A 25,635-nucleotide genomic window follows, 5' to 3' on the forward strand; every position below is an offset into this window, starting at 1 on the left:
TGGGCTCCACCACTGACTCAGCACAAAGGTGAGTTTTGCAGAAAATACTCTGGATCTGCACTCACGTAGTCACCATTAACTGGAGGCCTATGTGAATGAGGCACTACGTGAGCTAGGTGCTACAAGTAGAAATAAATCTACTAAGATTTATTTCAATGTTCACTATGCTATGTTATCTCATTTAATCTTTTATGAGCTTCATGAGGTAGGTAAGATTGTTACGTTCATTTTCTTGAGGAGAAAATCCACTCAGAAAGGTTAAGTAACTTTCTTGCCCAAGGTCTCATGGTGAGTAGATACTAAATGGGTACTCAACCCTGGCTTCCTCTAACTTCTTCATTCTACTATTTTTCTCTATAAAGGTGAGCAAGACAGGTTCCAAAACTCAAGGAGCTCACAATGCAAAAGGAAAGGGGGTGAGGCAAGGATATAAAGAGCCAGGATATAAGGAAGAACGTGTGATAAAGAGTTGATCATTTATGATGGAAGGAATCTGAGGAAGTTTCTGGAAAAAAAAGTGGCATTAAGCTATGTGGAATGATATGTGAAAAAGTTTTAAAAAATATCTTATTTATTTATTTTCATAGAGAGAGGAAGGAAAGGAGAAAGACAGGGAGAGAAACATCCATGTGTAGTTGCCCCTTGCTCGCCCCCACTGGGCACCTGGCCGGTAATCCAGGCATGTGCCCTGATTGGGAATTGAACTGGTGACCCTTTGGTACATAGGCTGGCACTCAGTACACTGAGCCACACCAGCCAGGGCTGATATGTAAAATTTTCAGATGGAAATTTCAGGTAGGGACAAAGATACAGGAGGGAAACAAGGTTAGATAACAAGTAATGCAGTTTGGCTAAACACCACCATTACATTCCAAAGAAGGGTCCCGCCCTTTGGAAGGCCTCAGCAGGAGCAATACAGGTGGAGCAGCGTGGGTCACAAAATGATTTCCCTCTTTCCGATTCCACAAACCACAAACACACACCAGTCCCATAAACAGTCCCCAGCTAGGAGCTGGAGGCAGAAGCAGGGGGGCAAATCTGAATCACCTGGAGTCTCTGATGTCACTAGACTGCTGTGTGGCACAGTTCTGACACTGCGTGCCAGCCCACTGAATGACTGGGGCTCTGCGCTGACAGACGTACTAGGATGACTGGGTGGTTGCTATTCCACCATCAGGCTCTGGGCTACCAAAAAAAGACTGTTCCAGAACAAAAAAACTGCACAAGGGTCTACACAATTTCTGAAAGAAACATCTCAGCTATAGAACAAATGCAAACATGACTTCCAACATATAAACAAATAGAGGAATAATCATTGGACATAAAAATATTCAGCAATTCAAAAGGATAGGACCAATCTGCGTGCTCAAAACAAGCAGCCTCTTAGGAGACAGCTGTTGCCAGGAACAGGAAAAAAAACAGAAGAATCTCATTGAGATTCAAAAGAGTGCCACATTGATAAAAGCAGGCAGTCATAAAAAAAGGAGCAATATGAAAAGAACATTCTTAGAGGAGAAAAAATAGATTTGCTAAAACAAAACATACAATGAAGACAGTAACTAGACTGTACATTGCAGTAAACCTAATGACTGAATATCATACACAGAATCAGCTTAAGAAATTCTCCCTAGCCCTGGCTGGTGTGGCTCAGTGGATTGAGTGCCACCCTGCAAAGGGTCACCAGTTCAATTCCTAGTCGAGCCACATGCCTGGGTTGCAGGCCAGGTCCTCAGTGGGGGGTGTGTGAGAGGCAATCACACAATGATGTTTCTCTCCCTCTCTTTCTCCCTCCCTTCCCCTCCCTAAAAATAAATAAAATCTTAAAAAAGTATATCAGAATTTTTTAAAGAAGAAATTCTCCCTAAACTAAGAGGAAAAAGGAAAAAATTATGAAAGAAATGAAAAGACATGCAAGTCAGAAGATCTGGTATGTACTGTAATATAGTGATAGGGTTGGTGTTTCTTTTACTTTCTTTACTGACTGGTGTGGCTCAGTGGGTTGGGTGCTGTCCCATGAACTGAAAGGTCGCTGGTTCGATTTCCAGTCAGGGCACAAGCCTTGGTTGTGGGTTTGATCCCAGGCTGGGGTGCAATGGCAACTGACCTGATTCTATCTCACATCGATGTTTCTCTCTCTCTTTCTAAAATCTATTCTCAGTTGAGGATTAAAAACAAACAAACAAAACACAGTAAATTTCCTATATGAACGAAGGGGAGGAAAATGAAAGAAAACTTCAAATATAGCAAAAAGAAAAAGATGGAGATGGAAGCACAAAATAAGGTGGCAGGAATAAATAAACATAATCATAATAAAAGAGAAAAACTCCCAGGGAAGGAAAACTCTAAGGCTGAATAAAAACTAAAACTCCTGTTCACAAAAGAAACACCTAAACTTAAAAAATCCTAAAACAAGATGACAAATTGGTTGAAGACAAAGGGACAGAAAAATCCACTAAGTAAGTATTGGGTTGTCCAAAAAGTTAGTTTAGTTTTTTCCGTACAATGGCTCTACTGGTGCTTAATGTGTCTTTAACTTCACTTGAAACAGTTCTGTTAGATTCTAGTGTAATAGCTGTCATATCGGTGTGTGTTTATTTAAATGTTTTTTATTTTATTAAAAAATTTTTTGTTGTTTAATTACAGTTGTCCCTGTTTTTCCCCCATTACTCTCCCCTGCCCCACCCACCACCCCACCTCCTACATTCAATACTCCCCCCACCCTGTTGTTTTTGTCCATGGGTCCTTTATACTGGCTCCTTGACTTCCCTCTTCCCCCTCTTTCCCCTCAGTGTGCATTTTTAAAAAATATTTTATTTATTTATTTTTACAGAGAGAGGAAGGGAGGAAGAGAGAGAGAGAGAAACATCAATGTGTGGTTGCCTCTCATGCACCCCCCCACTAAGGACTTGGCTGCAACCCAGGCATGTGCCCTGACTAGGAAGCGAATTGGCGACCCCTTGGTTTCGAAGGCCGGCACTCAATCCACTGAGCCACACCAGCCAGGGCTTCACTGTGCATTTTTAAAAAATGTAACAAAACTGATGAATTTTCATACAATCATTTTAATATTGAAGATGGAAGAACATGCGCAACATTTTCGGCAATTTATGCTTTATTATTTCAAGAAAGGTAAAAAATGCAACTGAAATGCAACAAAAGACTAAAAGACTTGTGCAGTGTATGGAGAAGGTGCTGTGATTGACAGAATGTGTCAAAAGTGATTTTCGAAGTTTCTTGTACTACTGCCGTTTTGGTTAAATAATTCTTTGCTGTTGGGGTGTCTTATGCATTGGAAGATGTTTAGCGCACTCCTGGCTTCTACCCACTAGAAGCCAACAGTGGGAGATAGCTAACATACTCAAAATGTCCAAATCAATAAAGTTATTGGTGAAAATGAAAAAATGTGTCATTTATCTTATGGAAAAAATTAAGTGGGCTTTTGGCCAACCCAATAGATACAAATAAAAAGAAGGCAGATGTGGCAAAACTGTATTTAAAAAAAGGCATTAACTGCTAGGAGAGTTTTTTTAAATACTAATAAACCAACAGACTCCACAAATAAGTTATGAACCTTTTTATACGGAGTATTAAAGCATTGAAATGTTATCAATATAGAGCAAAGACAATTAAAAATATAAGGAAAAATAAACAAAACACAATAAAAACACAAAACTTTAACACATTTCTCTCAGATTTTAAAATAAAAAGTAGACCCCAGAAATGAGAACTTGGAGAATAAAATTCTAAATCATCTTTTTGCACATATCTCAAACTGGGATATATCTTACAATGTTCACTAAATTACACTTAACACACATATTTTAATTATTCCATAGAAGGGTTATTAAATTCATTGTGTCTTATGATAAATGGCATCTTAGAATTTATAAAATATCTCATATCAAACTCCATACCTTACAAGTAATATATATTCTACATAACACATGGCACATTTACCAAAATTGATCATTTGAAAAACTGATCATACATAAGCCATGAAGAAAGTCTTAGTAAGTTATCTCAGTTAGAAACTATATAAGCCACATTGTCTAACCATAACAAAATTAGAATGGCAAAGTAATACTCACACAAAATCTACTCAGAGAATGTAAAATATTTTAAACATAATTCTAGGGCAAAGAATACATTAAAACTAAAATTATAAACTCTTTGGAAATTTCACTTGGATGTCAAAACCTAGAAGATATGAACAAAGCTTATCCCATGAAAAAAATTTCCAGTTGCAATTGATTTTATTATTAAGGCAGAAAAAAGGAAAAAGTACACAAATTAATCATTCAAACCTAAGATCTTTAAAAATGCAAAGAAATTCTGGGAAAGAAATGAATAAAGGCAGAAATAATGCAAGCCCCCATAGAATTAAAAATAAAATCCATTAATTAGTTCCCTTTTAAAAATGTCAAATAGACAATCTATCAAATCTATCCCTCCTCAAAATATTCAAATAAGCAGCATGAGACAAAAATAACTCTGGCTGAGTTTAAAGTATTAAAGAAAACCTACTAATTTTACTTGATTAAGTGTGAAAATTTCAATACAAGGCGAGTTTTCTAAGAAAGCAAAATTGACTCAAGAAGATTTAAAAAAAAAGCTATGAATTGAGAAATAAACCGTTGTCCAATAACCATTTCCTCCAAACAACACTGAATTCATGGCATTTAAAAAATGATTTCTGGCATACCTTCAAGGACTAGATAATTCCTATGCTAAAAATGACGCAAAACTTCTCAACTATTTTCATGACCCTGATGGTAAAACCTGTCAAAAACTGTACACACAAATAGTAATACCAATTAAACTTACAAATACATATGCAAAATTCCCAGCAACATATTAGTAAATTAATGGAACAGTACACTAAGACCAAAAGAGTTCATTCTAGAAATGTGAAAATGGCACCATTATCAAATCTATGACTAAGAGAGTTAAGAAAAACCCCATGGTTATCTTGCTAGATGCTAAAAAGGCTTATGATGAAAATTCAACATCTGATTCTGATAAAAAAAAGTTAATATCCTAGTAATAGAAAAATCCTCCTCCATGTGGTCTATTGAAATGAGTAACAATCCTAGAATGTAACATTGATACAGTATAGGTAGTTGGACTAAAGATAGAACAAAATAAGAGTGACTATCATAGCTGCTATTATTTAACATTGTTCTGGAGCTTCTACCCAATGAAGGAAAACAAGAAAATGGAAATGAGACGGCTTTGGAAAACTTTTGCAAATGATTAGAAATTATAGAAGAGGTAAGCAAATAGAGCAAAAAAAAACTGACATGAGAATTGTTACACAAATACAATTGACTGCTTTCCTTTAACATAACAATAATCCTGTTCCATTAGTCTGTATGATTTTCTGCCAATACCATGCTGTTTTGATTATTGTTTCTCTGTAGTATAATTTGAAGGCAAGTAGTGTGAAGCCTCCAGCTTTGTTTTTTCTGAGGATTACTTTGGCAATTTGGGATCTTTTGTGATTCAATATAAACCTGATGCTTTAAAATTTTTTTAAAAAATAAATGTCATTGGGATTTTGATGGGGATTGCATTAAATCTGTACATTGCTTTGGGTAACATGGGCATTTTAACTATGTTGATTATTCCAATCCATGAACATGGAGTATCTTTCCATTTCATTGTGTCTTTTTCAATCTCTTTTAATAAAAGTGATTTACAGTTTTCATTATATGGGTCCTTCACATCCTTTGTTTATTCCTAGGTATTTTATTCCTTTTGTTGCAATTGCAAAAGGAATTGTGTTTTTCATTTCTCTTTCTGAAATTTCATTGTTAGTAAATAGGAATGCAGCAGAAACAAAACCACATGTATAGGGGCAGATAATTTTTGACAAAGGAGCCAAAAACACACAGTGGAGAAAATAAAGCCTCTTCAATAAATGGTGCTGGGAAAATTGGAAAGCCACATGCAAAAGAATAAAACTAGATAGACTACAGCTAGTATCCATGTACAAAAACTTATTCAAAATGGACCCAGGACCTAAATATAAAATGTGAAACAATAAATTACATAGAAGACATAGGTACTAAACTTATGAACCTTGATCCTAAGAGAGGATTTTATGAACCTGACTGCAAAAGCAAGGGAAGTAAAGGCAAAAATAAATGAATGGGACTGTATCAAACTAAAAAGCTTTACGCAGCAAAAGAAACCCATAACAAAACAAAAAAAGTAACCAACCAAATGGGGGAAGATATTTGCAAGCAATAGCTCTGACAAGAGGTTAATATCCTAAATACATAAAGAACTCATACCACTCCAAACCAAGCAAACAATCTAATTAAAAAATTAGATTAGGGCAGAAGATCTAAACAGATACTTTTCCCAAGAAGACATACAAATGACCAACAGGTATGTGAAAAGATGCTGAATTTCACTAGCTATTAGGGAAATGCAAATGAAAACTACAATGAGATACCACCTCACACTTGTCAGAATGACTGTTATCAACAGGACAGGTAATGACAAGTGTTGGAGAGGTTGTGGGAGAAAAAGGAGCCCTCATTCACTACGGAAAACACTACTGTGTCCCTGAAAAAACTAATAATAGAGTTATATAACCTGGCAATCCCTCTTCTGGACACCTACTAGAAAAACTCAAAAACATTTATTCTAAAAGATATATGCACCCCTATGTTCACCGCAGCATCATTCACAGTAGTCAAGACATGGAGAGTGTTCTTCAGTAGGGGACTCAATAAAAGTCCTTCAGTAGAGGACTTTCAGTAGAAGACTGGATAGAGATGTGGTACGTATATACTATGGAATACTACTCAGCCGTAAGAAAAGATGAAATACTGCTATTTGCAACATGGATGGAACTTGAGAATATTATGCTAAGTGAAATAAGCGAGTCAGAGAAAGCTAAGAACCACATGAGTCCACTCACATGTGGGATATAAAACTGAAACTCACAGACACAGACAACAGTATGGTGGTTACCAGAGGGAAGTGAAGTGGGGTAGTAAAAGGTAAAGGTGGCCAAATACATGGTGACAGAAGATGATTAGGTGGTAGACACACAATGAATGTACAGATTATATATTGCGGAAATGTACACTTAAAACCTATTTTATCAATATCACCCCCCCAAATTTAACTAATTCAAAAAAATAAATAGCAATAACCAGATTGAAAAAGATGATGGGAAAAAAGACTGCAGCCACAGTAACAACAAAATGTATAATGACTAAGGCATAAACTAAACAAGAAGAGTACTGGGACAAGTAAATAACCCTGGCTGATGTGGCTCAGTGGACTGAGTGCTGGCCTGCAAACCAAAGGGTCACCAGTTTGATTCCCAGTCAGGGTACATGCCAGGCTTGTGGGCCAGGTCCTTGGTGGGGGACACATGAGGCACAACCACATATTGATGTTTCTTTCCCTCTCTTCCCTCTCTCTAAAAAGAAATATATAAAATCTTTTTTAAAAATGTAGTTACAAGAATATTAACTATTATAACATTATTTGTCATAGGGAGAAATTAAAAAACTAAATATTAAAAAAAAGACCAGATAACTGAGAGTATATCATATTATGTAGTATACTGCCACCATTAAACTGACATTACTATGAAAGGATGACCTTGTATATAGTGATATGCAGGTGACAATCACAATTTTTGATTAAAGAGAGTAGTTTTATACATTTATATAAGTGTATGTAAATATGTATTTTTTTCTCTATAGGAAAAGATCTTAAAAGGACAAAATGTTAATTTTACCTCTGGATAATGGGATTATGGGAGTATTAGGTATCTGTTGCTGCATAACAAGTTGTGCCAAAATTTAGTGGCTTGAAAACACTCATTATCTCAGTTTCTATAGGCAGGGAATTTGGGACCCAGCTTAGCTGGGCAGTTCTGCCTAGGGTTTCTCATGAGGTTGCAGTCAGGATGTTGGCTGAGGGTACAGCCATCGGAAGACCTGACAGGGAAAAGGATCCACTTCCAAGAAGACTCACTCACGCAGCTGTTGTCAGCTATGTGATGACAACACATAGGACTTGGATATTTGCTGTGTGGGCCTCTTCGCTGGAGGGGATGCTTCATCACATAGTAGCTGGCATCCCCAGAGCCAAAAGTGATCAGGAGAGAACAAGACTAAAGATGCAATGTCTCTTCTGGTCTATGCAGAGAGTCACACTCTGTTATTCATGCCACATTCTAGTCATTAGAAGCAAGTTACTAAGTCCGGCCCACACTAAAGGAGAGAATTAAGGTTCATCTCTTAAAGGAAAGAGTATCAAACAATGTGTGGACTTTTAGTGGAAACCTAACAAACTGGAGCTCATCACCTAAACAAAGTGACTTCAGAATAAGGAATAATCTGGAGGAACATGGTGTTTGCCTTGAAAGAAAGAAGACTTGAGGGGGGAAAAGAGGAGGCAAATCACTGCCTTCAACTAACTATGTGAAGAGTTGCCACGTGGAAAAGTTAGGAGGCTTAAGAAGCAAAACTTGAACCAATGACTCAAAGTCAGTCACAGGTATGCAAAGTGGTTCATACAAGAACTTTCTAACAGTTAGTTGTTAAAAACCAGAATGAGCCACTCAGTGAATGTTCCCATTCACTAGAGGAGGAGCCTGTGGCAACTGAGGCATGGTGCTACCACTCCCTCAGCTACCTCTAAGGTTCATGTCCAGACTGGTATTTCCTTACTCATACTGATGTGGCTGGTGTTGAAACCAACCCTACGGCCTTTCCCAAAGCAGCAGACCTGCAATGAAGGTCTAAGCCATGACGTATAAATGAAATGTACGGTGCTTGGCACAGTATAGTACCTGGTACAGAGTACGTGCTTTATAAATGTTAGTTATATCTGCATTGACTCGAAGTGTGACAAAATGCTCTCTAAGGTCCTTTCCAATTTTTAAGACTTCATAAATAGTTAAAATCACTTTAATTAACTGTTAATTTTGCTGGTGAGCCTCAGTAAAATACTTAAGGGTAGGAATGACAAAATTAAACCTTAAAGCCAGAATGGCTGGACATGCTTTGGGAAACCACACAGAACAGAAGCAGTCACTTATGTAGACATGTAATAACCACAAAAAAGAAAACCAAACATATTCAAACAAGTCATAATCTCTCTTGCATACGTGGTCTGCATGCTGGAATGAAGGTATTTTAAAAAGGAGACTAAACTGGGCTACTTCACCCCCTCAGAGCAAATTAGATTATTACAATTAGTTTACTCACGCATGCCTGCCAAGTACCCACCACAACTGAAAACTTACTTTTTGTGTGCCAGCAGCCTGGACGTTCTGCCATGTTGCTACAGGTTCTGTAGCTACGTGCCACTCTGGGTAAGTTTTCTCGAGTAACTTCACAAAGGTAGACTTTCCCACGGCTGCAAGGCAAACAGCATGTATTGGGACATTTCCCAAATCAGGGCTGAAGGAAAAGGGGCTATCCTGCCCAACTCAAGGGAACAACGATCAGTTTTTACAATTTCAAAACTCAGCAGCAGCCATATCCACTGTCCGACTGACAATGGGTCAGGCCATGCTACCCGGAGTCACCCTAGTGAATGTAGGCAACAGGGAGGAAAAATACCCCTAAGATTTGACCTGAAATTTTAATGTCCCAAACTCCTAGAGGCAAAGAGTATTTAATAGTAGTTAAAAATGTAATAGTCCAGCCCTGGCTGGTGTGGATCAGTTGGCTGGAGCATCACCTCACAGACCAGAAGGTCTCAGGCTTGACTCCTGGTCAGGGCACACACCCAGACTGCAGGCTGGGGTGCAGACAACAAGGCAGCCAATCAGTGTTTCTCTCACACATCGATGCTTCTCTCACCCTTCCTCTCTCTCTAAAAGCAATGACAAAAATGGCCTTGGATAACAAGAATATTTTTAAAAAATGTAATAGAGTATGAAAAGTAGATGAAATCAGCTACATATGTTGTAAAGCTTGAATCACAATCCTATTTATTATGTGATGGTGTAAAAACTGAAATTTTTTCACAATAGATCATGACTCCCATTCATTCAACAATCTGACCAAATGCTCAGGACTGTCTGACCCTGGGGGTGTAATGATAAACACAGGATCAACTTTGCCCTCATAGCTTGTATTGAGATACTAAACAAACACAGAAGAAACTTGTAACATATTGTGTTAAGTGCTAGAAAAGAAAAATGCAGGATGGCTCTAATACAGCTCAGGAGGTCAGGGAAGGCTCCTCTGAAAAATACCTGAAGTAAAATCTGAAAAATGAGTTAGCCAGGCTAAGGGATAGGGGACAGCAATCCAGGCACAGACAGCAGCATGAACAAAGAAGGGAAAAGATAAAGAAGTAGGCACACCATAAGACATAGAAGTCTACATGTGGCCTTGAAGAAGCCAGTGCAACTACAGTGTGGGCAAGTGAGGGAGAAGTGTGACTCAAGGTGTGTGTGGAGAGGCAGGCAGGCAGCCAGGGTGAGTTGTGAAGGGCCTTGTGGCCATGGGAGGAAGTCTGAATCTACTGGAAGGGCAATGAGAAGTCAGTGGTGATGGGTTTTACGTAGGGAAATGACAAATTTCTATCTCATTTTTAAAAGATCACTCTGTCAGCTACGTAAGAATGGACTGCTACAGAAGTAGGCAGACCAGTTAGAAGACAACAGTAGCTTGAACCAAGGTGAAGGCAGAGGTGTAGAAGATAGCAGATGCTTTGAGAAATACTTTGGAGATTAAATCAACCTAGGACTACAACAGTCAAGTCATCCTTTCCCATTTACACCATTGTGTAGTCCATACCTCCCTGAGCTCCAGATTTCACCCTCCAAGAGTCCTCTTGACATCTCACTTTGGTGTCCCCCAAATACCTCAAAGTCAATATATTCCTTAAATGAACTCACCATCTTCCCCACCAAGCTGTTTTCTTTTCCATATCCCACCATCCACTCACCGTCAGAACTTCCTTCTCTGCCAAACCTCAAGTGGCCACCAAGTGCTTTGGTACCTGCCTTTTAAATCCCCCCCATCTATCCTTTTCTCTCTATTCCCACCGCCTGTTCGAGACCAGCCCTTCAACATCTCTTGCCTCTCCAATTCTGCCCTTGCCCTCTTCAAACCATCATTAATACTGCAGCCACAATGAACACAAAACATTGCTTAAAACTCTCTGACAGTTCTGCATTGCTTTCATAACAAAACCCAACCCTTTAACATGGCCCAAGATGTTATGATGTAGCCCCTGCATATACCTCTCCGGCCTCAGCTTCATTTCAGGTATCCTGAGCTCCTTCTGGACCAAACTCCTTCCAACTCCAATCATGCCATGTTTTCTGCTGCAAATGTGACTTCATACACTTTACCATTTCCTGGTACACTTTCCTCAGCCAACTCCAATTCAATCTTCAAGAATCTGCTTAGGCCCTGGCTGGTACGGCTCGGTTGGTTGGAGCATCATCCCATAACCAAAAGGTTGCTGGGTTCTATTCCCAGTCAGGGCACATACCTAGGCTGCAGGTTCACTCATTGTTCTGTGCATGGGAGATCCCCGGTCCAGCACTTAGGATTCCCGGGCTCCGGTCTATGAGCACATAAGATCCCCAGTCTGGGCACGTACGTATATGGGAGGCAACCAATTGATGCTTCTCTCTAGCATTGATATTTCTTTCTCCCTTCCTCTCTCTCTCTCTAAAAAAAAAAACAATGAAAAAAATGTTCTTGGGTGAGAATAAAAAAAAAAAAAAAGAACCTGCTTAGATGTACCCTCTATGTGAAGCCTTTCCAGACCCTGATACCTCTATTCAATTAGCTAATCCTCCTTCATGTTTGGACTGGCATTCTGGGTAAGACTCCATCACTGCCATTGTAATTGTATTTCTCCAGGTACAAGACAGGGGTCTTCCAGGGCAGGAACCAAAGCCCAGCCCAATGACCTGACTGAATAAATAAAACATTTAATACATTATTAATTTTAGTTCCCTCTGAAACGTACCTTTGTTAAATATAAAAAATAACCCTTAAGGATGCCCTGATCAGTGTGGCTCAGTTAGTTGGGCTTTATCCCGCAAAGCGAAAAGTCACCAGTTCAATTCCCAGTAAGGGCTCAAACCTGGGTTGCAGATTTGGTACCTCCCTACAGTTGGGGTGTGTACGAGAGGCGACTGGTTTCTCTCTCTCGTCAATGTTTCTCTTTTTCCCTTCTAAAAAAATTTAATTTTTTTTTAAATAAAATAAACCCTAAGAGTGCTTTTGGAACTCAATCTAATCTCCTCTACTGGAGTTGATTTTTCTTATGTATGTTCTACTCTTAAAATAAATCCAAATATTGGGTTGGCCAAAAAGTTCATTTGTTGTTTTTTTCCATAAGATGGCTCTAGTAGCACTCAGCAGTCTTTAATTTCATTTGAAACAATTTTGTTAAATTTTATTGTGACACCTGGCATATCAGCTTGCATTTTTAAAAAAAAGTATCAAAATATGCCCTGGCTGGCATAGCTCAGTGGATTGAGCGCGGGCTGCGAACCAGAGTGTCGCAGGTTCGATCCCCGGTCGGGGTACATGCCTGGGTTGCGGGCCATGACCCCCAGCAACCACACATTGATGTTTCTCTCTCTCTGTCTCCCTCCCTTCCCTCTCTAAAAATAAATAAATGAAATCTTAAAAAAAAAAAAGTATCAAAATCTGCCCTGGCTGGTGTAGCTCAGTAGATTGAGCGCGGGCTGCAAACCAAAGCATCGCAGGTTCAATTCCCAGTCAGGACACATGCCTGGGTTGCAGGCCACGGCTCCCAGCAACTGCACACTGATGTTTCTCTCTCTCTCTCTCTCTCTCTCTCTCTCTCTCTCTCTCTCTTCTCTCTCTCTCTCTCTCTCTCTCTCTCTCTCTCTCCCCCTCCCCCCTCCCTTCCCTCTCTAAAAATAAAATCTTAAAAAAATTTTAAAAAGTATCAAAATCATTGAATTTTTGTGTAGCATTTTAATACTGAAGATGGAAGAAAATAAGCAATATTTTTGGCATATTATGCTTTGTTATTTAAAGAAAGGTAAAAACACAAGTGAAACAAAAGATTTGTGCAGTTTATGGAGAAGGTGCTGTGACATCGAACGTGTCAAACTCTGAACAGTAAAATGACAACAAACTCATAACTATCAACAACTGAACCTAAAAAACAAAAACTGAGCAAACAACTAGAACAGGAACAGGATCACAGAAATGGAGATCACATGGAGGGTTATCAGTGGGGAGGGGGAGAATGGGGGCAAAATGATACAGGGAATAAGAAACATAGATGGTAGGCATAAAATAGGGGGAAGTTAAGAACAGTACAGGAAATAGAGAAGTCAAAGAAGTTGTATGTACGACCCGTGGACATGAACTAAGGGGAGGGGAATGCTATAAGGTAGGGGAAGTGCAGGGCAGAGGGGGTATAAAAGGGTTAAAAAATTGGGATAACTGTAATAGCATAATCAATAAAATATACTTAAAAATGGTTTGCAAAGTTTCATGCTGGAGGTTTCTCACTGATGATACTCCACAGTCAGGCAGACCAACTGAAGTTGAGAGAGATCAAATTTAGACAGTAATTGAGAACAATCAATGTTCTACCATGCAGGAGATAGCTGACATACTCAAAATATCCAGATCAATAAAATTATTGGTGAAAATGAAGAATGTGTCTTTTACTTTATGGAAAAAACCATATGGACTTTTTGGCCAACCCAACAGAACCAAGAGAAGAGAGGAAGGCACGCTTCCAGTCAATTTTATCAGCCACTCACGGCTGCTGATCAGGAGTGAAGAGTTGTCTCAGGAAAAGAACCCACACACCCAGTAAGTGACATTTATCACACACCACTCCAACTCCTCTCTGAACTCACAGGCTAAGAACAAACAACGTGAATCTATGCATTTTGTACAGTCATGCTCATCTCCCACTCCCACTCCACCAAACTTTTGAGTGCCTTTGCACATGTGCTCAGCCTCTGCTCTTCCCACACTTCAGTGACTAAATGTCTTTCCCTGCTCCTCTAGGCCTGTGTCTAAATCCTCTCCCCTATCAAGCCCAAGATCTCACTTCTTCCGTAAGTTCAGGACTTCTCTAATTCACACCAAATTTCTACCACACTGGGCAGTTGAACCAAACAAGATACATTTATTAACTACCTATAATTTGTTTAGCATTTAATTGTTTTGATTATTTCATTCATCTCAGTTTTGGTTTCCTAAAAGGTTCTCAATTTCTGGGGTTGGGCCCCCAGAATGCAGTTTTAAAGTATGACCCAAGTGCTCCTGATACACATTTATTTTTATTATTTTTTAAACTTAATCCTCACCTGAGGATGTGTTCATTGATTTTAGAGAGAGGAAGGAATAGACAGACAAGAGATCTATGTGAGAGAAAAACATCGACTGGCTGCCTCCTGTACGTGCCCCGACAGGCGATCGAACCCACAGACTTTTAGTGGACAGGGCAAGGCTCCAACCAACTGAGCCATCTGGCCGGTTCGATGCTTATTTTTGAGAATGCTATCCAGAACTATCTGATCAAAATCAACAGAGGTAGTTCATAAAAAATATAAATTCTAAAATTACATACTAAACTGCTAAATAAAACCCTCTGTGCTTGTCATTGAGTATCTAACAGAGTGTCAGGAATTACAAGTTGGTTGAGTTTGTATATTATCAGGTACTTGTCCAGCCTGAGTAGTCACTAGTTTAAAATATCTGGCAAAGATGGTCAATATTTAGAATGCATGTTGTTGATTTAAGTCTAAAACATGTGCCCTGCTATCAGCTGAAAAGCTATTTTAATTACTATGAAAAGATGAAGGTAATTGTTATCAGAGTGATGCTGAATAACTTAAAATTATTTAAAATTTTTAAAAATTAAAATCAATTATGGCCCTGGCCAGGTTGCTCAGTTAGTTGGAGCGTCATCAGCCAAGGTGCGTGTTCGATCCCTGGACAGGGCACATACAAGAAGCAACCAATAAATGCATAAATAAGTAGAACAACAAATCAATGTTTCTTATTCACTCTCTCTCTCTAAAATCAATTAAAAAAAAAGACATGTACACAACCATTAAAAAAAGGAAAACAATTACTGTAGAAATTACCACATACGGCAAGGGACCTGTGGGTTAGGGAGTGCCAACTTTACCTCTGAGATCAGACACTATTAGTTCATTTAAGAGCAGTCAGAACTCTCAGAAACTGACTCATGCCATTTAATCACACAAAACCCAGAATGCCAACAAATAAGATGTAATGGGATATACACAGTTCCAATGACTGGAACAATCACACCTTCACCCTGCATCCCTTCCCCATTCCGAAGCTCCTGGAAGCAAGCTTAGTAATCAGAAGATGGCTTCAGCAAAGGATGGCAGTAAGTGGTGGTGGGAGGTCCCAAGAGCTGTGCCATCCATGTTGCTGTGGGGCTTGGAGAACCTGAGTCATTTACCGCAGCGCAGAATGTCTTCAACTGCATTGCAATGGAACTCGGTTGTGCCAGGCACCATCCACACGTATGAAATAATAATTTTTATTTTTATTTTTTTATTTTTATAAAAAAAAAGATTTTATTTATTTATTTTTTAGAGAGGGAAGGAAGGGGGGGGGGAGAGAGAGAGAGAGAGAGAGAGAGAGAGAGAGAGAGAAACATCAATGTGCAGTTGCTGGGGGTCATGGCCTGCAACCCAGACATGTACCCTGACTGGGAATCAAACCTGCGACACTTTGGTTTGCAGCCCGCGCTCAATCCACCGAGCTATGCCAGCCAGGTAAGATGAAATAATAATTAAAAAAAAATTCGAAGTTATATGTTTATATTAAAACCAGACACAGCACAACTTTTTTTAGTGCTGTGATACCTCATCATAATAGCTTTTTCTTCCTGCTTGGGTTTTGATTTTTAAATATAAATGTTTCTAAAGTGTTCCCAGGGACTTCCCCAGAGGTGTTTCTGGTGGTGCTGGCTGGCTCTCCACTGCTACACTGCCCTCCTCCTCGTGACCAAAACACTCACGTCCACTGGAAGCCACTCCTCTCTGTGTCACACCGGACAAATCGACAAATTCTTCGTTTGGTCTCTATGCAGAGCACTGGCTTCTTATGATATCATTATCACAATTTAGTTATGTCCCAGCTTGACTGTTACCTTTCACTAAACTTTTTAATACCATAAAATTTTGGAGGTAACAGATCTCAGCATCAAACCTTCCCTTGGGGTCTTGGCTATCCTTGTACCTTACTTAATGTGCCATGACTTGAAAAAGGGGTGGGAGCTATGTTTTGAGAGTACATTACTTCAACATGTTGATTTTTATCAGCACTGGAATTGTCATTCCACCTGCTGGACCAAAGAGTTCCATTGTTAATGTTTATCTTATTCCTAAGTCATGGTTTCTTCCTCCCAGAAATTCTTCTATGCACTACAACACCTGCTATAACAACATTATGCTAAAATCTAGTAGTAAGACAGTATTGGATGTTAACACCCCAAATAATCTATTACTTTAAATGTAATACAGCTATATCTCAGGGGGAGCCTCTTAAATATATCACTTCCAAGCATTTTCTTCTCTAAAACAAAATGAAAAACATAGGAAAAATCCATTTCTGAAACTTTATACAAAACAAACAAACAAACAAACCAATGGCCATAAATATAAATTTTGCAGTCTAGAGACTGGGACATAAAGCAGTGGAGAGTTTTCCTGTAACATGTGTCCTCTGGCATTCAAGGTTAGTGGTTTAAGATCACTAATACGTATCTTTAACTTTTTTTGAGTATAAACAATTGGGCAGAGAATCCTGGCGGAGATCTATTTATTCCAAACATTTTTCTGAAACATTCCAATCCATTTTTTCTGAACATTCCAATCCATTTCTGAAACTTTATAAAAAAAAAAATAAATAAACAAACAAAAAACAACCAATGGCCACAAATATAAATTTTGCAGTCTATCTTTAAACAAAAATTCTTCAAAGAAAATTAAAGACTTTATTTCAGGAACTTCATTTGATGCTGCATTTATTCACTCTGTCATTCAATCAATAAATGTAGCTACCAAGTGGTAGGTACTACAGCTAAAATGATGGACTAGGATGAGATCCTGCCCTTTAGGGACTTACACTTCAGTCCTGAATCTAAGTACCCAGGATCACATAGGCTCTGACACAGTAGCCATTCTGGGAAAACTTTAGAAAATCATGCAGCAGCTGAAACGAAATTTAGTACATTTTTGCCCTGATTCTTTTTCATGGGAAACTATGTTTACCAAAAAACAAAACAAAACAAACAAAAAAGTTTCTCACCGCTTCCAAGTACATCCCAAACTCATCCATTCTCCCTGAAACCGTTCCTGATCTGGAATGCCCTCCTCCCCTACTCTGTCCACTAGCTGATTCATCCTTTCACTGTTGCCTTCTCCAACTATCTGCACCTCCTTCATCTCTGGGCCAAGTTAATTACTGCCTGCTCTAGTTTACCAAGGTTTTACACTGTAATTGTTGACTCATCACTCTCTCCAGCTAGACTGGAAGCTCACTTTTGAAGACACAGACTGACTTTATTCTCTTTACACCCTGAGTGTCTAGCCAGGTACAAAGAATGGAGATGGATGCATGGAACGAGTTAAATCACAGAAGCAGACTCCAATTCTTAACGTTTGGATTAAATAGGTCTCCCCTGCCAGGATTCTCTGCCCAATTGTCTATATTCAATACAAGTTAAAGATGCATATTAATGATCTTAAATCACTAACCTTGAATGCCAGAGGACACATGTTATAGAGAAACTCTCCACTGTTTTATGTCCCAGTCTCTAGACTGCAAAAGTACAAAACAGCTTCCTCTTTCCTGGTGGGGTCTTTCAAATCAAAGAATAGTCTGAGATGACTCACTGACAATATTTCAAAGAACACTCCTATCTTCAATTTAGATTTGTAACAATAAAATAACTGGATTTGGAAGGTAATTTTATACTTTAGTGAAGAATATACTTTAAAAAGATAGGCTAGGTATTTTATTTTTTAGATCTTAAGGAAGTCTAGGTATAAAGCTTTTCACTTACAACCACACAGGCCTTTGGCTTCACAACTCATGCTGGATGCCATTAGTTGTTACTTCACTGACCCATTTCCTTTACACATGCTGCTATCTACATCTGCAGGGTCAAAACAGCAAGATGTAGAGAAGTATACCTACAATACAAGAAAAGCCACTCCAGCCCTGGCTGGTGTGGCCTAGGACCTGAAAGGCTGCCGGTTGGATTCCCAGTCAGGGTGCATGTCTGGGTTTCGGACCAGGTCCCCAGTTGGGGGTGGAAGAGGCAACCGATGGATGTTTCTCTCCCTCTTTCTTCCTCCCTTCTCCTCTCTCTAAAAATAAATAAATAAATAAATAAATAAATAAATAAATAATCTTTTAAAAAGCCACTCTAAAGATATCTAACCTCAGGACAGGGGCTCACCTTGCTCTGTTCAGGTTTCCTGAATGGGTATTCTCATTCTGATTTGTTTAATGATGCCACCTGTGATTAGAGAACCAAATAACTCATTTGATTATACTATCAGTTTAAAATATATTTCCTTTGTGGGTATCAATGATTAACTTCCATATGGGTATCACAGCATAGGATTCAAGTATCTGGTAAACACTGAATGAGTATAATGGGTCAGGAAGGGGGGCAGGTTCTGGTGACAGAAAGATGAACAAGAGACTAAGTGGCCAGACCAGGGAAGATGTTAAATGTTGCAAACAATCTCAACAGAACTCAAGTGCTGCAGCAGTTGTGGGCACAAAATGTTATGAGAGCATACAGAGGAGGCAGTGACTAATTTTGTCTGAGGAGAGTCATCAGAGTGTGTGGGGTGATGAGAAGTAACAGGAAATAGAGAGCAAGCCAGATTAAAGAATCCCAGTCCACTTCTCATTAGTCACTCTCCTTGGGCAACTGCATTCACTTCCAAGGCTTCAACAATGACCCCAAGGTCAACAACTTCCATGTATGAAATCTCAGCTTCCAACTCTCCTGACTCCAGGCACATATATATTCTAACCTACCTCAGAACACCTATCTCTGTATGTCTCAGAGGCATCTCATATAAAATACAGGGTTCAGAAGTAAGGCTTGCTTGAGTGTGGTTGGTAGCGTACGTGAATGTCTCGCATGAGATGGACAGCAATTTGAACATTTCACCTAAAATGTCATATGGTGTGACTGAGTGTGATATTGTTATGTTACAGAATTACATGCTTATGACTTTGTAATAAAAGAGTTTGTAATAAAACACGGGGCACTATTTTTGCTGGACCCTGTATATCTCTCTTACCTCCCCAGATTTCTTCTCTTACTCCCATCCTCAGTTTTCAAAGTCAGTGTCTAAAGTATAAACCTCATTGCCATCTTCTATGCTTCCTTATCCCTCACCTTCAAGTGGCTACCAAGGCTTATCAATCCTACTTCAAAATCTCTCTCAAACCAGCACTTACTTCTCTGCCTCTCCATTCCTCTGTGCAGGCCGGCATCTCTCCTCCCTCCAACTACTATAAGAGCCACAAAATTAGTCTATTTACTTGAAACTGTTTTTATTTAATCATTCAACCAATTGCATGCAAGGCAATATGGGAACTACAGCAAACAAGACATGCAAAGAAAGTGCCAGCTTCATGGACCTTTCTTCCTATTTGCTCATTCTAGCCAATTTTCTTTTTAAAATTGATCTAGTCATAGTACATACTGGCTTGAAGTCTTCAGCAGCCTCTCATTGCCTACAGGCAAAAACTCCTTGCACAGCCCACAAGTTCAACATCTGGCAAATCCAACCCTTCTACCCTCTTGTTCTGGCATCCTCTCACAGGCCCTTTAAACTCCAGGCCCATCCAGCTACTTCTGTGTTATTAAAACTGCATGTTTCTTCAGGCTTTGCTTTGGCAAAGGTTATTTCCTATGTTTGGAACACCCTTCCTCTTTTCCCCCTTGGGAATCCCTACCCCTGAGACTCCAAGTTTCCATGCCCAAACATGGCACTCATCACATGGTATATGAATCACGTTTAGAGGTTGGCTTCTTTCACTTGGCTGTGAGCTCCTTAAAGGACAGGAGTTGTATCACACATGAGTTCCCCTTCATAGGACACACTCAGTGAGCCTTGGTTGCATGAGAAAGCAAGGAAGAAGCATAGAAGTCCGGGAATGTTAAGAAGCAAAGGTCAGGAAAATTGGGACAGGCAGCTCACACCTCACCTGATGGCCTGTCCAAAACCCTTATTTTTAAAGTACTTTGTTCCTCTCTGAGCTCTAAGGTAGAGCTTCCTTTGAGGGCATATTTCTCAAAGTACGGCACAGAAAATCCTTGATAACACCATCAGGTAGGTAGCAGAACCCTCCCTTCTCATTTCTCTCAATGTTTCTGATCTGGCTGGAGAAACACACAGTGCCAAGTTGACTGGTCCCACTTTAAATTCTGGACTACAAAGTCCAAATGGGTCCTTAGTGCTGCCCAGTAATTCTATATTTCCCCCTTTCACTCACTGGATATTCCATGTCTTTCCACGCTCCACACATGCACTCTTTTCCCTTTTCCTGAGAAAACATACACAACCAAGTGACCTTCCATAAGTTCCCACTACATCTAAAGTCAGTACTCACTTATTTGCCATGCTCTCCATTATTAGAAATGAACTGTGCCTCCAGCTAAAACCAACCTTGCTCCGCTTGGTCTGTAGATTCCATTCCTTCTTGCTTACTAACATCACTCTAGCAATCCTATCCTCTCTCCTGTTTCTCCATTTTCTCCCTTTCTACCAGGCCATTTCCACCAGCTTACAAATATGATATAATTTCTTTTACAAAAAGAAAAAAAAAAAGACCTGAAACGCTCGTCCCATTTCAGTTACCACCCATGTTTTTCCTTTCTAAGAAAGCTTCCAAGCCCTGGCTGGCGTAGCTCAGTGGATTGAGCTCGGGCTGGGAACCAAAGTGTCCCAGGTTCGATTCCCAGCCAGGGTACATTCCTGGGTTGCAGGCCATAACCCCCAGCAACCACACATTGATGTTTCTCTCTCTCTCTCTCCCTCCCCCTCTCTCTCTCCCTCCCCCTCTCTCTCTCCCTCCCTTCCCTCCCTAAAAATAAATAAAATCTTAAAAAAAGAGAAAGCTTCCAAACAGCTGTATGACCCGCTGCTTCCAATTCCTTACTTCCCATTCTCCTCGAACCTATGCCAATCAGACTTTCACCTTTATTGCTCCTAAAAATTGTTCAAGTTCATCAAAGAGCTCCATTAAGAGAGTATCACAGTTGAAGATTCCCTCCCTCAAACAGGTTCAGTTGGCTTCCAGGATATCATTCTCTTTTGTTTTTTTCAGTGGCTGGATTCCTTCTCAGTCCATTTTGCTGGTTCCTTCCCATCTCCCCAATCTCTTTAGCATTTCCGTACCCAGGGCTTGGTCCTTCTGGATGTAAATACATACCATATTTACAACTCCAGTCTGGGGAGACTCTGAACTCCGGGCTCACATATCCAACTGCCTATTCAACAACTCCACTTAGATATCTAACAACCATATAAAAACCCGACATGCCTAAAAACAAAATCTTGAAACCACTCCCTGCCTCAAATCTGTTCTTCCTATTTTCCTCCACTGAAGAAAATCCATTTTTCAAGCTACTCAGGCCAAAATGATTAGTCACCACTGAACCCTCTCTTTATCTCATTCTATATCCATCTGTTAACAAATCTAGTTAGCCCTACCTTAAAACGGAACTAGAACCCAATCACTTCTCACCACCTCTTCTATTACCACCCTGGTCCAACTCACTGAAACTCACCATTTCAATAACCTCCTGATACTTTCTACCTTCAACATATCTGCCAGACTGATCTTTTTATAACAAGTCAAATCACATCACTTGACTATCCTTCCCATCTTCCTCAGCATAAAAACACATCAAGCACTGCAAAGCCTATATCCAGTATGGCCACCCCTTCCCTCCTGACCTTCCCTCCTCCCACTCTCCCTCTTGCTTACTGCACTCCAGCCACCATGGTGTCTCTCCTGTTCCCTGAACACACTTTCCATCTCAGGGCCTTTGCACTTGGTCCTCTCTCTGCCTGGAAGATTCTCCTCCCAGTTATCCACGTGGTTCACTCCCTCACCTTCTTCCGAGTTTTGCTCAAATGTCACCTTCGAAGTCTTGACTGTCTTGATTACCTTACTTAAAATTACAACTTTCCCAATCCCTGAATTTTCTTCATCACACTCATGACTACCTAATATATGGTTTACTTTGCTTAATTTATGTTGTTATCAGTCTCAGCCTACTTAAGTTCCATGAGAACAGATGTTTGTTTTGTTCACTGTTGTATCCTCAGGGCCAACAATGGTGCTGGCATGTAGACGTGGCTCAAAGGGTTATTTGATGAATGAATAAACAGAGAAATTCTCAGTTTCCTGCTAGCATGCCTTCCACACTGAATACTGCTAATCCTCTTCTAGATCTCAGTAAGTTCGCAGGTAAAAGTATTAAGTCAGAATTTAGTAACATTAAACCAAAATGTTTTCCTTTCATTCAGTTTTTAACTACTTTTTAAGATACTGAGTTTCTATGTGCTCTTGTAACCGTCTTTAACTTAATACATGTTTTTAAGGTTAAAAAGTGAGTTTAAGAAAAACGTTAATAATTTACAGTGGGACTAACAGAAACATGGCAAAAATAGTGAAAGTGGTGCCTGAATGACTGAAGGCTAAGAACTCTCTAGGGTCGAGTGGCCAGATAAAATACAGGACACCCAGTTACACACAATGATTTTTTTAGCATGTGCCCCAAATATTGCATGGCACACAACTGCACTAAGAAATTACTCCTTATCTGAAGACCCATTTTAAATAGGCCTTCTTTTGTTTTTGTCTTTTGCCTAAATCTGATAACAAAGAAACTACTTCGAGCTTCTTGTCGCTTTCGTTTAGCTCTATTCCTACAAGCTAGTTGAACTCTTGTCCTGTCTACAAACTGCGTGGCTTTTATGTCTCTGTGGAGCAGTATTGAAGAAGGACGTTCTAAATGTCAAAGAGACAGAGATACACCGGGCATTTTGGCAGGAGAATGGCCCTGGCAGCTCAGGACTGGCAGCCCCGCTGCATTAGACCGGGTGGTGGGGAGGTAAGGAGGAAGGGAGAGGGGAGGGGTTTCGGGCCCAGCTCCGTTTCCCAACCTCTCAGACACCTGCTCAGCGGAGGCCAAGGCTTGGCAGCCCCTTTCCGGCCCTTACCAATGTTGCCTTCGATGGAGAGCCTTCGGGGCTCGCGGCCCGCGTGCAGGCCCCTGAGGAAGGGCACGCCCTCGAGGGAGGTCTGAGACCTGGAACTGCATAGCGCGCGCAGCAGCCTTACAAACAGCCTGCCTGAGACCATGCTACCCAGGAACCGCGCAACCAGCCCTTCCGCCCAAACCACTTCCGCTTCTGCTACTGCTCCCAACGCGCATTGGCGCACCTCTGACGTCAAGAGATCGTCAGGCAGGAAGTGGGTGGGGTTGATCTGACCGAGAAGGTGGGGCCAAAGGGACCTCTTTGTTCTCGTGTTGTTGGTAGAGAAGCGTTGTGAGAGTCTAGTTTGGGATGAGGGGAAAGTTTGCTGATAACTGGACTTGCAAGGGTGTGATTAACCTTGCGTAACCTTGTGTATTTGCTCACTGGAAAATAACATTTCAAAAGAATTATAATAATTCCATCACCTTTGCGTAATTCTCATAAGTAAAGACAAATCAAAATGATTGTAATTTCAAACAAGCTTCCCCCCCAGGTGTTTGTTATCTGGTATTTATTAAATTGGACTATTTTAAGTAGGAAAATGATGCAAAGTGATAAATTACACAGATTAACTTTTTCCCATTCCCTGCAACGCAGCAGCACAGTGCTGGCACATTATTTAATATAGCAAAAAAAGAATTCGATTACATCCCACCTCCTACTTTGTCTCTTGAATGAATAAATAAAAGTTCGCTCAACCGATTTGCACAGTAGCCAAAAATTCCATTAGAATAAAGTGGGTGGAGGCTCGGATGTGACTGGGACTGGTTTAAACTTGATAAATTGGGTTCTGTGGGCGTGAACAACAGCGGGGGTGAGGAGTGGGGAGGGTGTGAAGTGGTGGGGATTCTGAACGGGATTTGTGAAAGGAAGAGTCTGGGTAGAGAGAAACTAACAAGCTGGTGTATAAAACTGGTGTCCTGCTGTCGGTGGACAACTGCTCTGCAGAGGAGCAGGGCTAGTTCTGAGCTGCTGCCATTGGGTGAGGCCCTGATTGGCTTTGTCCTGCCGCACTCAAATGTCTCAACGACCTCAGATTGATGACATGTTGTCAGGGGGTGCGTACACCTTTCACGCTAAAACCACTAGAGGCAACAGGCAAACCCGTATTCAGGCACCACTTTGAGGTGGGGGTTTTTAGGAAACAGCGACCTGGGTGCAAAGGGGTGGGGAGAGGTCAGTAGCCCGGACACCTGTCTTGAAGCTGTTTGCATAGCAAGCACAACCTGGGAATCAACTCCTTTTTCCTATATTGATGTTTATATGAATGGTTGAAGTGACATTTATATATTAAAAACGTTATTTTAAAAATAGATTGTAAATTTATTTAGGATAACCTGGGTGGAGTGCTGAAGTCTGTCCCATTCCCCACCCCTCCTCCCACAGCCACCTCTGTGTAAAATTACTACTTACATTTTTTTACCTATGTAAACCCAGACTTGGAAAATATTCATCCAAAAAAATTTGAGAGGTTCTCCGGGCCCCCATGTTTTCGCTGCTTCATTGCCCTCGGGGTCTCTCTGAAGGTTAAATGAGGAAGTTGTCAGCAGATTTATGAGCAGACAGGGAACTACCCCGCTCCTCAGTTACTATTTTTTAAAAACTTTAGTGACGTATAGTATGTAGTGAAGAAAAGAGCATGTACCATAAGTGCACAGTTTAATGAAAAATTTCACAAACTGAATACACACCTTTGTTACCTGGATTCGGATCAAGAAATAGAGCACTGCCAGCATCCCTGGAATCCACTTTCTAGCCATTACTACCCCTCCCCCACCCAAAGGTAACTGATAGCCTGAGTTCTAACAGCAGACATTAGTTTTGCCTGTTCCTTATATAAATGAAATTATATAATGAGTACTAATTTCATTCAAAATAATATCTGCGAGATTTCTATATATTATACCTGTAGTTGTAGTTTATTCATTCTCATTGCTGGGCAGTATTTCACTATGTCACTCTACCACAAAGTTTTTTATCCATTCTACTATTGAGGGACATTTGAGAGTTTCTAGATTTGGGTTATTATGAATAGCATTGCTATCAATATTCTTGAATATGTGTTATGGTAAAAATATAAATAGATGATTTTGGGGGTAGATACTTATGAGCATAACTGTTATGCAATAGGCTATTTGTATGCTCAACTTTAGTAAATATTCCTAAATAAGAAATAGATCCACAGTGATTGTACCAGTTGACACTGCTACCAGCAATGACTGAGCACATGCTCTGGTTCCACATTCTCACCAACAGTTGGTATTGTCAGTTTTTTTTTCATTTTATTCATTCTGCTGTATATAATAGCATCTTCTTATAGTTTTATCTCACGTTTT

The 25,635-nt window shown here is 40.0% G+C and overlaps 1 protein-coding gene across 4 annotated transcripts in view; it reads right to left on the minus strand.

The window, feature by feature from the left end:
- Window positions 1-23,442, minus strand: part of DGUOK (deoxyguanosine kinase) — a 34,779-nt gene extending 11,337 nt beyond the window's left edge. For 3 of the 4 annotated variants that reach the window (XM_045828567.1, XM_045828566.1, XM_045828565.1), the window contains exons 1-2: window positions 23,261-23,442; window positions 9,281-9,393 (exon numbers count right to left, since the gene is read on the minus strand). In XM_045828567.1, coding sequence (XP_045684523.1) covers window positions 9,281-9,393; window positions 23,261-23,402 — 255 coding nt within the window. In that variant the 5' untranslated portion in view covers window positions 23,403-23,442. The remainder of the gene's footprint in view (window positions 1-9,280; window positions 9,394-23,260) is intronic. The other variant, XM_045828569.1, reaches the window with a different exon arrangement.
- Window positions 23,443-25,635: the final 2,193 nt, after the last annotated feature.

Source organism: Phyllostomus hastatus, unplaced genomic scaffold (genome assembly GCF_019186645.2).
Source record: "Phyllostomus hastatus isolate PE091 unplaced genomic scaffold, TTU_PhHast_1.1 phas_scaffold_78, whole genome shotgun sequence".
NCBI lineage: Eukaryota > Metazoa > Chordata > Mammalia > Chiroptera > Phyllostomidae > Phyllostomus > Phyllostomus hastatus.